Source organism: Chionomys nivalis, chromosome 17 (genome assembly GCF_950005125.1).
Source record: "Chionomys nivalis chromosome 17, mChiNiv1.1, whole genome shotgun sequence".
Classification (NCBI taxonomy): domain Eukaryota; kingdom Metazoa; phylum Chordata; class Mammalia; order Rodentia; family Cricetidae; genus Chionomys; species Chionomys nivalis.
In genome coordinates, this window is record NC_080102.1 from 33,451,624 (window position 1) to 33,465,130 (window position 13,507).

The 13,507-nt window shown below is 50.5% G+C and overlaps 1 protein-coding gene across 1 annotated transcript in view; it reads left to right on the plus strand.

The window, feature by feature from the left end:
- Window positions 1–25: 25 nt before the first annotated feature.
- Window positions 26–13,507, plus strand: part of Iqank1 (IQ motif and ankyrin repeat containing 1) — a 35,166-nt gene continuing 21,684 nt past the window's right edge. The window contains exons 1-3 of the mRNA XM_057792519.1: window positions 26–65; window positions 1,363–1,451; window positions 4,969–5,055. Coding sequence (XP_057648502.1) covers window positions 1,367–1,451; window positions 4,969–5,055 — 172 coding nt within the window. The 5' untranslated portion in view covers window positions 26–65; window positions 1,363–1,366. The remainder of the gene's footprint in view (window positions 66–1,362; window positions 1,452–4,968; window positions 5,056–13,507) is intronic.

A 13,507-nucleotide genomic window follows, 5' to 3' on the forward strand; every position in this document is an offset into this window, starting at 1 on the left:
TCGCTAGGAAACTGGCCAGCACGACGTGAGGGGCGGGGCTCTGGCCTCCACGTTGCGAGTGTCAGGTGAGGCAGGTGAGGCCGCAGACGCGGGACGACCGCCTTACAGCACACAGACACACCTCTGGTTTCCCCACTTCACTCCCTGCAGGCTCGTCCTCTCACACGAGACCGACGGCATAGGAACTCCACGCGCTTTCCCAACCACTTAGGGGATCCTGCGCGCACACACCTCTGTACCCAAGGGACCCCCTCAGACGCAAGGGGACCTCGGATGACCCACAAGCAGAAGCCCCTCCGCCACACAGAATCCCGCACACCAAGCTCCACCCCTCATCTCACGTTAAGAATCCCTCCTTGAACCCTCCCACCGGTGGTCCTGGCACCCACTGATCGTGTCTTCCCGCACACCAGCTGAAGGCACAGGGGTCTCTTCTTCACACCTGTGTAAAGAGTCTGCACTCAGGTTACTGCAACCCTCTGTAGACAGGAAACCTCATGTACATATCAACCCCACACATCACCCATACACCTAAGCACTTAGTTCCTCCTCCGTTCCTAGTCTGCCCAGTTTTCCCTCTTAGGCCCTGGCCTGAACTCAATGTGTCCAAGCCAGCTCCCCATCCACCAGTTCTCCTGCCCCGAGTTGTCAATGTCTAAGACAGCCTTCAGTCACTTTCTGGCCCTCTTTTTAGGATAACATTTCATTAACTTTATTCCCAAATGTCCCTGTGGCACCAGCGGGGTGGGAACATAGGTGTATGGATTGCGCTTCCTGGGTTTCCTATTCGTTGGGCCCTAGGAGGGGTTCTAGAGCCCTGGAGGACTCTAACACAGGTTGGAGTGGAAAGAAGACTCTTCCTAGGGGAATGAATGAAGTCACACACCTTGTATACTGGGGGAAGAGCATTGCTTCCAGAACCAGACAGCAGTTTTCCGAGGCAAGAAGGAGATGGGGTGTGAGGGTGGAGAGGGGTTTGGGTTCAGCATACCCAGGTTGGGGGCAGTTGAAGCCATGCCTGCCCAGCCCAGGCTGTTCAGCGGGTAGCCCAGCGATTTAGACACTAGTGCCAGAATGCAGATCTGTGGATTCCAGCAGAGTGGGCTGAGGCAGGATTGTAGAGGACAGGCACACAAGCATAAAGAGAGGCATCCTCTTGCCAGGAATCCTTGCTCAAACTGCTGGACATATACTCGGATAGCCAGGGGCAGGCAGGTGGACCAAGAAACTGGCTGGGAAATGTGCTGGAAGCCCATGCTCCTGCTGCGTGCATGCTCACCCGGGGCCAGGGCAGCATGTCTACTGCCTTGCCCTCTGCCGTCCTGAACATACCCTCCCTGGACTTTTCCTTCCCACCCTCAGGAGGATGAGCAGTAAGAAGGGGGGGCCCAAAGCTGCACCGGGGAAGGGGCAGGCGCCCCTCCCTGGGTCCAAGCTTCGAGCTGCTGCTGGTGAGTGCACCCTCTGACCTCTAGGGCACTGCCCCAACACTGACCTGAGACCACTAGGAACATAGGGCTCCTCTGAGAAACCCTCTGTCCAAGTCACCTTCAGGGGATCTATCTCTTAGTTGGGCTTGGGCACGATAGATTTGATGGTTTAAAGCTCAGACATCCACCGTAGCCTGGACCTCTAGAGCTGGGGTGGGGAGTGGGCACAGGACTCAGCAGGGCACAATGTTAGAGCCCCTGGAGGTAAGAAAGGGGTCAGCAGGAGACTGGAGGGGCAGATGATCTAAAAACAATATTGAAGCAGGGCAGTGGTGGTGCACACCTTTAATCCCAGCACTTGGGAAGCAGAGGCAGGAGGATCTCTGAGTTCGAGGCCAGCCTGGTCTATAGAATGCGTTCCAGGATAGCCAGGGCTACACAGAGAAACTCTCTCTTGAAAACAACAACAACAACAAAACCAACATTGAAAAAGAGCAGGGCTTGAATCCAAGCCAGGAATATTGGTGAGAAGCGCTTGTCCGCTCATTGTCCCACAGTCCCACCTCACCCTTTCCCCTTCAGATCACCTCTCCTAGCATTCCCAGGCTGGAAGGTTACAACTAGACTGGGCTGGCTTCGTGGAGCCTCAAAAGATACTCTCCTGCTCCCTGTGCCTACCGTCCTTCAGCCCTTATCATCCCTTCACTCTTGCTCCCATTCATTCTGCCACAGCTGTGAGCATCCTCCAGGCTGTCTCGGGCTCTGCACCCAGACTTGCCGGGAGTTTGTGCCTGCTACAAGGGTACCCACCCAGACCTGGATGTGACCCCACATCTTAGACCAGGCAGTGCCAGATTCCTTGGCTCTGGCAGGACGTGGTGACTCCACATCACGCTGGGGTGAAATCCTAGTTGCCCAAAATAGCCCCAGCTGCGTCTGAGGCCAGTCTTCCTCCTGGAATGAGGATAATGGGTACCAGCATTGCGTGCTGTGTCTGTGATCTCAAGCCCTGGGCACCAAGCTGCAGTAAACAGGGGGCAGGGCATGTGGACTGGACAAGAAGCTGTCCAGCATACTTGGGGTGGGGACTGTGTCTCGTTTCTGTTGCTGTCTGTCAACTGTGCACCCAGCCCTCACCCCATACGGTACTATGCATGCTGCCCTGGACAGCTCCTGTAGCTTATGCCCTGGTCCCCTGACACCTCCATCCCCAAGCAAGCTCCCCCTCTCAATGGCCTCTGCCTGCCAAGCAATGTGTGGTCTAGTCAGGCTTGTTGTCCTTCGTCTGGGCAAACATTCTACATAGTGGGCATCAGCCCCTCCAGGCTTACAGGCCCACAGAGGTTCTGCAGCCGCCCTGGCTCCCAGCCCTCACACATCTGTAAGAATCTGGAGTGTCTGCTGCACCATCAGACTGCCCAAGCCCCTGCCCAGAGCCCTCTAGGCCTTACCTGGCCTTGGGTTTGCAGTGCCTCCAGGCCCTCACTCCGAAGCTGCTCCAGGGCCACAGCCAGCTGCAACCCCTCCATGTGCACCCAGGCCTGCTCCTCCTGCAGCTGCTGCAGCCACAGCTGCTCCTCCTGCAGCTGCTGCAGCCACAGCTGCTCCTCCTGCCACAGCTGCATCTGCAGCTGGACCTGCCGCCTCCGGTCCTCCAGCAGGAGTTGCTCCTGGGCTAAGCATAGCTGGACTTCGTGGAGTCTCAGCAGTTCAGGGCCCAGGGCTGGCATGTGGGCCCCGGCTCCACAGCCCTCCATGAGCTCAGGGGCCAGCACCAGCTCGGATTCCACAGCTGTGGCCTGAACTGGCCTCCAGGCTGCCTGTAGCTGCTCTGGCCTGGTGGCCCTGGAGTTTCCCTGAGGAGCCGGCTGGGTGCTGGTCACGTGCGCTGGCAGGGCCACCCCCACCTGGTTCTGAGGGCCCCCTGTGTTGGGGGGCGGGGGCTCAGCCTCAGGGCGCTGCTGCCCAGCTGCCCGTTGGGCCCTGCCCACCCTCTTGCCTCGGGGCTTTCGAGCTCGACCTCGTTTCCCAGACATGGCCAGGGATCCAGTGCTTCTTTCACCAGGTGTCTGCTCCCCGGGGACCTGGCTCATCCACTGGCCTTGTTGGGGAGCTCAGAGGACATCCCAGAGGCCACAGTAGGCTGCTTGCTCTCAGCCAGGCTCAGCCCTCTCTGTTCCTGCTGTCCCAAGTGACTGCGTTGCCCCTTGGCCTGGTGTCCGCAGCACAGCACCGGGCCCTGGCTCTGCCCGTAGGCCCCACAGGCCCCACTCTGTAGCACTGGGCCACACCAGGGAGTTTATAGGGACTTTGGCGGCACAGTGGCTCACCCTAGTCGAGGAGGCTGACTAACGTGCTGACACAGGGTGCGGGACTTCACAGGCCACAGACTTCACTGGCCAGACTGGGAGGGAGACTAAGAAACTGGGGGCGGCTCTCAGTAGCTAGACTGCCGCTTAAGGACGTGCCTGGTCCTGCCTGGGCGTCACCAAGGCCCCCCACCCCCTTCACCCCACCCTCGGTCGCGGGAAACTCAAACTGTCCACAGAGCCAAGAGCTGCATCTCAAATGCACCAATCCTGAATGCCCAGACCCTCACTGACCATACACCATCCCGACCCAACTGACCACTAGAGCCCCAAACCTACCCAGATGAACCCTGCTGCACTTGAGCTGGCCTGCGGAACTTGCCAGAGAGGAAAGGCTGCCGTAGCCCCAGCGTGAGACACTTGGGCTACACCGTGGGCTAGTGAAGACACTGAGCCTTCAAAAGCCTAGCTAAAGCGAGTCTAGCTTGTCTCCTAGGATGGGGTGTGGGACCTGACTACTGCCATGATTAGAAGTCCAGCTCCCCCTTTGAATTAAAACAAGACCCAAGGGACCCTTACAAGGCCCACCTGTTAGTCCCAGGGGCGAAGCTGGGGGTCCAGGACCAACTCTCATCTGAGCCTTCCTTCCCAGGCCTCCTGTTTCGAGGCGTTGCTCCAGCTGACATCCTCCCCAGTGGTTCCCCAGCCCCAGCCCGCTGACTCACACCCACGCCCAGGGCCTCATCCCAGCCAGCTCTGCTTCACTGGCCAGACTGGTTTGCCTGGCCCAGCCCTGCTCAGCATACACTCCCGTCCACCTGCCCTTGCCCAGGAACCTCAGGAGCAAGCAGACAGAGAGAGCACTTGTCTGGAGCAGAGCTGGGCAGAGGCTTTGCTGAAGGGCATGGAGAATGGCAGAGGCATTGTTTGGGTGGGAGACAGCAGTCAGGACAATGAAGGGCACACCTTTTAGGGGTTTTTACATGCCCAGGCCCGGGGTTTCAGTTCCAGGTACGGGGGTAGGTGTGCCTATTGGTTCTTAATATTACCAGGCTAAGATGCATTTGCTGCTGGAAGACGCTGCTCATTAAAGCTGTGGCATGTGCTGGCCTCACGAGGCCTTCCCTGATAGCTTAGGAACAAGCCCAGCTGGTGTTCCATAAATGCCACCTGAAGTTGATGGGATGAGGGACAACTCATACCCTAACACTTCTACTACCTTCCCCCAGGGAAGCCGAAAGAGAATCGCCAGGTGCAGAGGGAGACAGGCCAGCCAGCCAGAGAGTCCTACTCTGAGAACCCCAAGGTCCCTGCAGGTGAGATCCTGGGGGTCCTACCTCTGCTAAAGGGTGGGCTGGCAGTAAAGGGACTGCCAAACATGCATAGTATGCACAAATGTGTGTAGCTACCTATGCACACATGTGTATGCATGAATGTGCAAGGGCGTGTGTGCATATCTTCCATGCAGTAGGCCAGAAGCACTCAGAGAAGTACCCTTCCTATGCCTTGCTAGCCTGTGGATCCATCCACCTCCCAGTGATAGCATGAATCTCCTGTCCTGAGCGTGTCGCCCTCTGGTGGCAGTAAAATGATCCAGCCATAGACCATGTTTGAGGTGCCCCATTGTAGAGTCTAGAGTCCTGTGCCTATGGGCAGGACTGGATCTGTCCAACCTGCTCACCTCCTGGCTCTAGCCCTGGCTCTGTGTGATGTTCCCAAGGTTCCCAACTCAACAATTAGGTTAAGATCTCACCAACAGCATCTCAACCCCACTTCAGCTACCCCTAACTCCCCTCTGGGTGTCTTGAAGCCAGCACATCAACCAGTTCCTCTAAACTCACCCCAGTGTCCCTCCATCCACAATGCTCCCCGTGGCTGATGACTGGACCCATTCCAGCCAACCCCAGTGTTCGATACTTTCCCTGCCTGGTTTCCAGGTCTCGCGGAGCCTCAGATGCCTGCCCTCATCTGGCTGCCGCCTCACCTTCGCCTCTCCCTCCCGGTCCTCAGCACAGCCCCAGTGTGTGCAACGCTGGGAGATGCTGCACCTGTGTTGCTTGTGAACAATGCTTTCACTTGTGTACCTCCTCCATTCCATCCCCGGATGCTGGGATAAGGAGACAGCCTTGTCCTGGACACGGGATGTACATGAGACCTGTAGGTTGTTCCAGCGTAGTTTCTTATGCCTGATGCCTTGATCTGGGCTCTGTATAGCTCTGGACCTTGAGTCCTGAAACACAAGCAGAGACAAATATGTGGGGATGCAGTCCCCAGCAGAGATTCAGACCACGGGGAGGCCAACAGGAGGAATCATCAGTGTCCTCCAGAAGGACCCGTGCTGTTCCTCACACTGCAGCACCACCCGCATTGTCCCTAGTGGTTGCACATCCTGGAAGACCTTCAGTGGTCAGGAGCATTATTGCTGGGGTTCGGGAATGCATGTGGGGCTTTCTCAAAAGTACATTTCGTTTGACCAGGGATTCTGTATCCGTGTTCCTAAGAGGTGCTGATCCGGATTTTCTTGTGGTTTCTTTGCCTGGCTTTAGCATCAGGGAACTCTGGCCTCATAGTTTCTTCTTCAGATTTATTTATTTAATATATTTACATGTATGCCTGCCTACATTTATGCGCACTGTGTGCATACCGGTGGCTGCTGAGGCCAGAAGGTATTTGATTCTCTGGAGCTGAAAGGACAGTGGTTTTAAGGCACCTGATGAGGGTGCTAAGGACGGACCTCTGGGTTCCCTGGAAGAGAGGGAATAGCTCTTAACTGTGGTCCCAAACCTTTTAAGAATTTATTTTTTTATCTAAAATTATGTGTATCTAGGGTGGTGTGTGTGTGTGTAAGTGGTGCCCACAGAGGCCTGAGGCTGGAGGTACAGGAAGCTATGAACTTCATATGGGTGCTTAGAACCAAACCTACTGAACCTCTTTGACCCTGCTGGGAAAGAGAATTCAGTCTCTTTACTACTCATGAGTCTATCCTGACTTACATCCATTCCTTTACAGTAATTTTTATTTTTGCAGAATCAGTAGTATGATTTATTTTTTCTATTAAAAAAGGTTTTAGTTTTTATTTTTAGTTATGTGTATGGATCTTTGTTTATGGACATGTATGCATATGTGTGATGGGTCCCCTGGAGCTAGAATTACAGGCAGTTGGGAGAGGCCTAATGTAGGTGCCGGGAACCAAACCTGGGTCTTCTGCAAACAGGAAATGCTCTTGCTGCCCAGCCGTCTCTCCAGCCACACCCACTTTCATTTCTGACCTTACTCTTTGTCTGTATAGTTATGGTTTATGAATTTTGTTGGTTGATTTTTTTTTTTTTGAGACAGGATCTCACTACATAGCACTGGTTAACCAGGAACTCAGGCTGGCCTTGAACTCTGCTTGCCTCTGCTTCCCAAGTACTAGGGTTAAAGGCATGACCACCACACACAGCTTGTTGATACTTTCAAAATACCAACTTTTGGTCTCATCGATTTTTGTTTTTTCCATTTTGTTTCTGTCTAATCTGTATTTTCCTCTCCTCTGCTATCTTTTTTTTTCTTTTCTTTTTTTTTAAGTTTTTTGAGATAGGGTTTCTCTGTAGCTTTGGAGCCTGTCCTGGATCTAGCTCTTGTAGACCAGGCTGGCCTCGAACTCACAGAGATCCGCCTGCCTCTGCCTCCCGAGTGCTGGGATTAAAGGCGTGCGCCACCACCGCCCGGCCCCTCTGCTATCTTTTGAGTTTAATTTAGTTTTCTTGTTCTTGTTCTGTAAATCGTAAAGGTGGGATGCTGTTTTGAGGTCTGTCTTGTTTAATGCTGGAATATCAAATGTCTGATTCCCTTCAGCACTGCTTTTACTTCACCTGGTAGATTTGGTGTGCTGTGTTTTCACTGATTACTAAGAATTTCCTAAGCTCCCTTGTGATTTAGTATCTGATCCCTTGTTTAAGATGGCATAGCTTGCTGGGCACTGGAAGTGTGTTACACACCTTTAATACCAGCACTCAGGAGGCAGAGGCAGGCAGGTTTCTGAGTTTGGGGCCATGCTGGTCTACAGAGTGAGTTTCAGGACAGTTAGGGCTATGCAGAGAAACCTTATATTGAAAAACCAAAGCCAAAACCAAGAAAAGAAAAAAAAGGCATTTCTTAACTCCCACATTCTGCACACATTCCAGTTTTATTCTAGTCTGCCATCGGCCTCTACGTCATCCCGCTGTGGTCAGGGCAGATGCTCTGTCTCGTGTCTGCCTCTGAGGACAGGTGGATCTCAGTAGCAGAGCACATATCTGCCAAGGAGTCACGGAGACTCATTCTGCCGCCTGCCCCACATTCCAAGACAACGTCCCCTGTGCACTTGGGCATTGTGTGCGTGCGGGGGTTGGGCAGTGCTGACTGGCTCCCATGGCTTTCGTATGTCAAGAACTCTATTTCTTCTCTTACTTCTGTCTAATGTTCTGCTTGTGTTAGGGACACAGCAGTTTCAGCTACTGTTGTAGAGTTGATTCTTCCTTGACTCTGAGGCATTTTTCTGCACACTGATGGTTCATCATCACATTCATGCATACTTAGAACTGGCTTGAATTATTAAATCTTTTGATTATGTAATGTTCCGTTTTTCCTCTTTTAAGTCTTTTTGTATTGTTATCAGCATATATTACTTATTGGTTAATTGTATAGTAATTGTACATTCTGACATTTTCATATAGATATGTAATGGATTTTGATCACATAAACTTTTGTCCCCTCTCACCTTCACTAATCCCCATCTTCCTTCCAACCAGTCCTCCTTCTACTTTCATAATGTGTGTGTGTGTGTGTGTGTGTGTGAGAGAGAGAGAGAGAGAGAGAGAGAGAGAGAGAGAGTGTGTGTGTGTGTGTGTGTGTGTGTGTGTGAGAGAGAGAGAGAGAGAGAGAGAGAGAGAGAGAGAGAGAGAGGGAGGAAGGGAGAGAGAGAGAGAGAGAGAGAGGGAGGCCATTTCACTAGGGTTGCTTATAGGAATGTGAATGAGGGATTATTTACGGGAGCTTGGGTACCTCATCCACCTTATCAGTGGCTACACCAATGAAAATATTTCTCCTTTCCCCAGCAACCGTGAACTGATCGTAGGTCTCAGAATGGGGCCTTGTGAGTCCCCTCCCCACACTGCACGGCATGTTGATGGACCCAGTCTTGAGCAGGTCTTGTGTAGATCACTGCTATGAGTTAAGATTATAATATCCTTGCTGGGTGGTGGTGGCACACGCCTTTAGTCTCAGCACTTGGGAGGCAAAGGCGGATCTCTGAGTTCAAGGCCAGCCTGGTCTATAGAGTGAGTTAGTTCCAGGACAGTCAAGGCTACACGGAGAAACCCTGTCTCAAGAAACCAAAAAAAAAAGTATAATATCCATGTCCTGCCTGGAAGACAACATATACAAAAGGCCACCCTTTCCATTGATTATGTTAGTTCTTCCATCTCTTCTGGAATGTTCCCCAAGCCTTGCAGAGGATGACATAGATGTCCTAGTTATGGCTTAGCCTCAGCACTTTGACCAATTACGAGTCTCTGCAGTTACTGCTGCCCACTGCAAAACAACAACAAAAACTGTTCCGACTGAAGCTGACAGCAGCGCTCATCTATGCGCAAACATAATTAGTCACATCACACCCATTTACCAAAACAACAGCAGTGTCTTCCCCACGAGGGTCCATGACCTCACCAGCCACGGCATTAACCAGGTGTACAGTGCTGGCTGTGCTCCCTCCACTGGAGAGTCGGCAGTGTCACAGTTAAGGTCACGGCTGTGTTAGACCGTTGGTGACAATCCTCCCCAGCAGCCTGCACAGCACCTTCCAGCGTAAGAGGACAACCCAGTGGAGAGAGAGCTTCCAGCTTGGTTCCAGCTGGGCTTCTCTGTGTCCTCTGACCACAATACATGGTGTCTTCAGCAACAGGTTTTTAAATTTTTTATTACTTTATTATCCTATTTGTATGTATATGGGTGGAGGCATGCCACAGCCCACATACGCGCATCAGAGGACAACCTGAAGAAGTCAGTTCTCTCCTACTATTTGGGTTCCAGGGATCAAACTCAGATTGTCAGGCAAGCTTCTTTACTACTGATCATATAAGTTGTTTTTGGTTTTTTGTTTTTTTTTTTACTGTTTTGGAGCTCACGCTGTAGACCAGGCCTCAAACTCAGAGATCTGCCTGCCTCTCTCTGCCTTCTGAGTGCTGGGTTAAAGGCTTGAGCCTCCACCACCTGTATTTTTTTATTTAAAGTTTGTTTCATCTACTAATAACATAGGCCCTCATGTTTTCTTACATTAAATAGTTCTGCTTATTTGTGTGTGCATGTGCATGTAGGCGAACACACGATTTCTACAATGCATGTGTGGAGGTCCGAGAACAGCTTGGGGGAACTGGTTCTCCCATTACACTCTTTGGGTACTTGTAAATTGGGGATTGAGCTCAGGTCCTTGGACTTGGCGGCAAGCTTGCGCCCTCACCCACCGAGGCAGCTCACTGTCAGCCTCACCATCACTCCCTTTTGGTTACAGGAGTGGAGGAAGCGCTGAGCAATGAAGTTCTGAATGGATGTGTGCTGTTGACGTGGGCACAGCCATGGCAAGGACCAAGGACTCAGACCAATGGGAAACAGACAAAACCTATCCCCTTGTGGGTCAGGCTAGGGAATGGCAAAGCCTTCTTCCTTTGGTCTATGTATGAGTGTATGTGTACAAAGGCACAATTGGTCAGTGTGTTAAAACTGGCATCCACAGCTTCGTCCTCCTGGTCTTTACAGTCTGAGACTAGCTTACCCCCCACCACCGCCGTGCTGTACAAAATCCACACAACAAATGCGCCGAGGCCCAGGTTGCAGTAGCAATAGATGGAGTGTCATCAGAGTACAGATGTTCGTTAGAACCCAGATGTTCTGCGTGTGTGTCTACCCCACTGCATTCCCCCACTGGCCCCAGCCGAGGCGAAGCTGCACAGGCCGTGGTACCTTTCCCATCAGTTTACTTTCAACTACCTGTGTATTTGGATCTAAAGTGAGTCTTTTGTTGACATATATTGTCAGGAGCGTTTATCATGAGCATCGTGGGCCACGGCACAATTACAGCTGACAGCAATTGGTGATTCAGATGTCAGCCCAGCAGAGGAAGTATTCCCTGATGGGTACCCTGTCAGCAAGGCTTGCAGACCACTAACTCTGAAAACTGTTGCTTTCCTCTGTAATTCACTTGTGCAGCAACAGCTGTGATATCTCCCCACTACCATGCATTTTCATGTGATGTGTATATGTAATCTCATGATTGCATCCCAATCTTATGGGCACCATCTGTGGGTGGTCAGAAAGATGGCTCTTTTATTCTTTTAATTTATTTATTATGTGTACAGTGCTGTGCCTGTATATATGCCTGTACCCAGGAAGAGGGCACCAGATCTCATTATAGATGATTGTGAGTCACCATGTGGGTGTTGGGAATTGAACTCAAGACCTCTGGAAGAACAGCCAGTGCTCTTAACCTCTGAGCCATCTCTACAGCCCCAGGAATATGACTTTTCATTTGGCTTTATAATTTTGATATATAGAATATATATTAGGACATGCTTCATAACTAAATCTATTTGTCCCATGAGGACTGTAGACACTTAAAAGCTTACCTTGTTCCTTTTGCTAAGACTACTGCATACAATTATCTCATTTTTACCTCAGAGCAAGTTCAAACTGGGTTAAAGGCTCTTCGTAAATGAATCATAAGTTTAAAACCTTACAGCTGTGCACAAGGTCGGAGTTGCAGATGTCCAACCTAGGTTGTTACACAAAGCACCCTAAGAGAAGCATGCCAGTTCTTCACTTGCCAGTCTGCTAACAGTAGACCCATGTCTCAGAGTTTGTCACTGGGCTCTGTGCTCATCACCCCCCCCTCCCCAGTCTGATCATGGTTTTACTCCTGTAACCTTTAAACCCTTGTGTTGCCGTGACAATGGCTCAGTTCCCTATCGCTTACCCTAGGAATGTGCTTTTGGCCAATGAGAGGTAACTCTTGTAATTTTTTTATTGCTTCAAGGTTCCTGTAAGGAAAGAGTTTTTAGGCTAGAGGAGGAGAAGCCGGAAGAAGGGCTAGAGAGACGGCTCAGCAGGTAAGAGCACTGGCTACTCTTCCAGAGGTCCTGAGTTTGATTTTCCCCACCCATATGGTGGCTCACGACTCCAGTTCCAGGGAACCTGACACCCTCACACAGACATACATGCAGGAAAAATACCAATGCACATAAAATAAAAGTAAATTAAATTTTAAAAATCATATTTTAAAAAATAAGAAACTAGGAGAAACTAGAAAGAGGGCAGAAAAATTAGAATAGAGGCAGAAGAAGAATAAAGAGGCTGATTTGGAAAAGCTTGTGTGTGAGTTTGTTCGTTCGCCCTCAGATAGCCAGAGAAAAAAAGTCCTTTTTGCTTGCTGTTGTATCCAATCTGAACCATGTGCTTTTATCTATCCTGATAATCTCCCTTTGGAAAGTTTTCCCCAGGAAGGGTTGTATTGTGTAGCTCATATTGGCCTCAAACTTGTGACCTTCCTGCCCTTGGTCACCTGAGTTTGGGAGATACATACACTGCCATGTTTCGCTCAGCCTCTTTTATTTCTTATGTGTTTGCGTGTTTTGCCTGCATGCACTATCTAGGTGCTAGGGATTGAACCTGAGTTCTCTGGAAGAGCAGCCAGGGCTGCTCCTGAATTCTGTCTTTTGACTGGAGAACTTGGAGAGTTTGATTCCCCTTCCCCGCAGTGGCTACCTATTCTGTCCCACTGAACTATACCCCAGCCCTCCATTTACAGTTAAAGTACATTTGACCCTTTAACAACATGAGTTTAAATTATATAAATCCACCTAAACACACATTTTTCCAAGATTTTCTGCAATTCTCTGGCTGTGGTGGCACATGCCTGTACTGCCAGTACTTGGAAGGCTGAGGCAGGAGGATCAGAGTTTGAGCCTAGGCTACATGATGAGACTCCGTCACAAACAAACAAAATAAGTAAATAAATAGAGACAATTTGAAAAAGGAGAAGAGCTGATACATAAGCTTTAAAGGGGCGATTTACTTCTCTGTGGCTGTGATAAAATGCCACGTACACAAGGGAACTTATCGGAGAAACCTCCCCCAAACAGCACCAGCAGCTGGGAACTAAGTACCCAGATATGTGAGTGTCTGGGGAGAATTTCTCAATCAAATATATACTCAACCCCCACTGGCTCATGGCCATGCCAGAAGGCAAAATGCATTTAGCCTGACTTCAAAAGTCCCCATAATCTTTCATAATCTCTTAGTTTAAAAGTCCAAAATCAGAGCCAGGTACAAGCCTTTCATCCCAACACTTGAGAGGCAGAGGCAGGCAGATTCCTGAGTTCGCAGTCAGCCTGGTCTACATAGTGAGCTCCAGAACAGTCAGGACTACACAGAAAGACAACAGCAACAACATCAAAAAAAAAGTCCAGTCTCTTCTGAGATTCAAGGCAAATCTCTTAATTGTAACACTTGTAAAATAAAAAAGGCAATTATGGGCTGGAGAGATAGCTCAGCCGTTAAGAGCACTGACTGCTCTTCCAGAGGTCTTGAGTTCAATTCCCAGCAACCACATGGTGGCTCACAACCATCTGTAATAGGATCCAACACACTCTTCTGGCATGCAAGTATACATGCAAAGCACTCATACATAGAATATAAATAAATAATTAAAAACAGCACTTGGGAGACAGAGTCAGGAGGATCTCTGCGAGTTCAGGG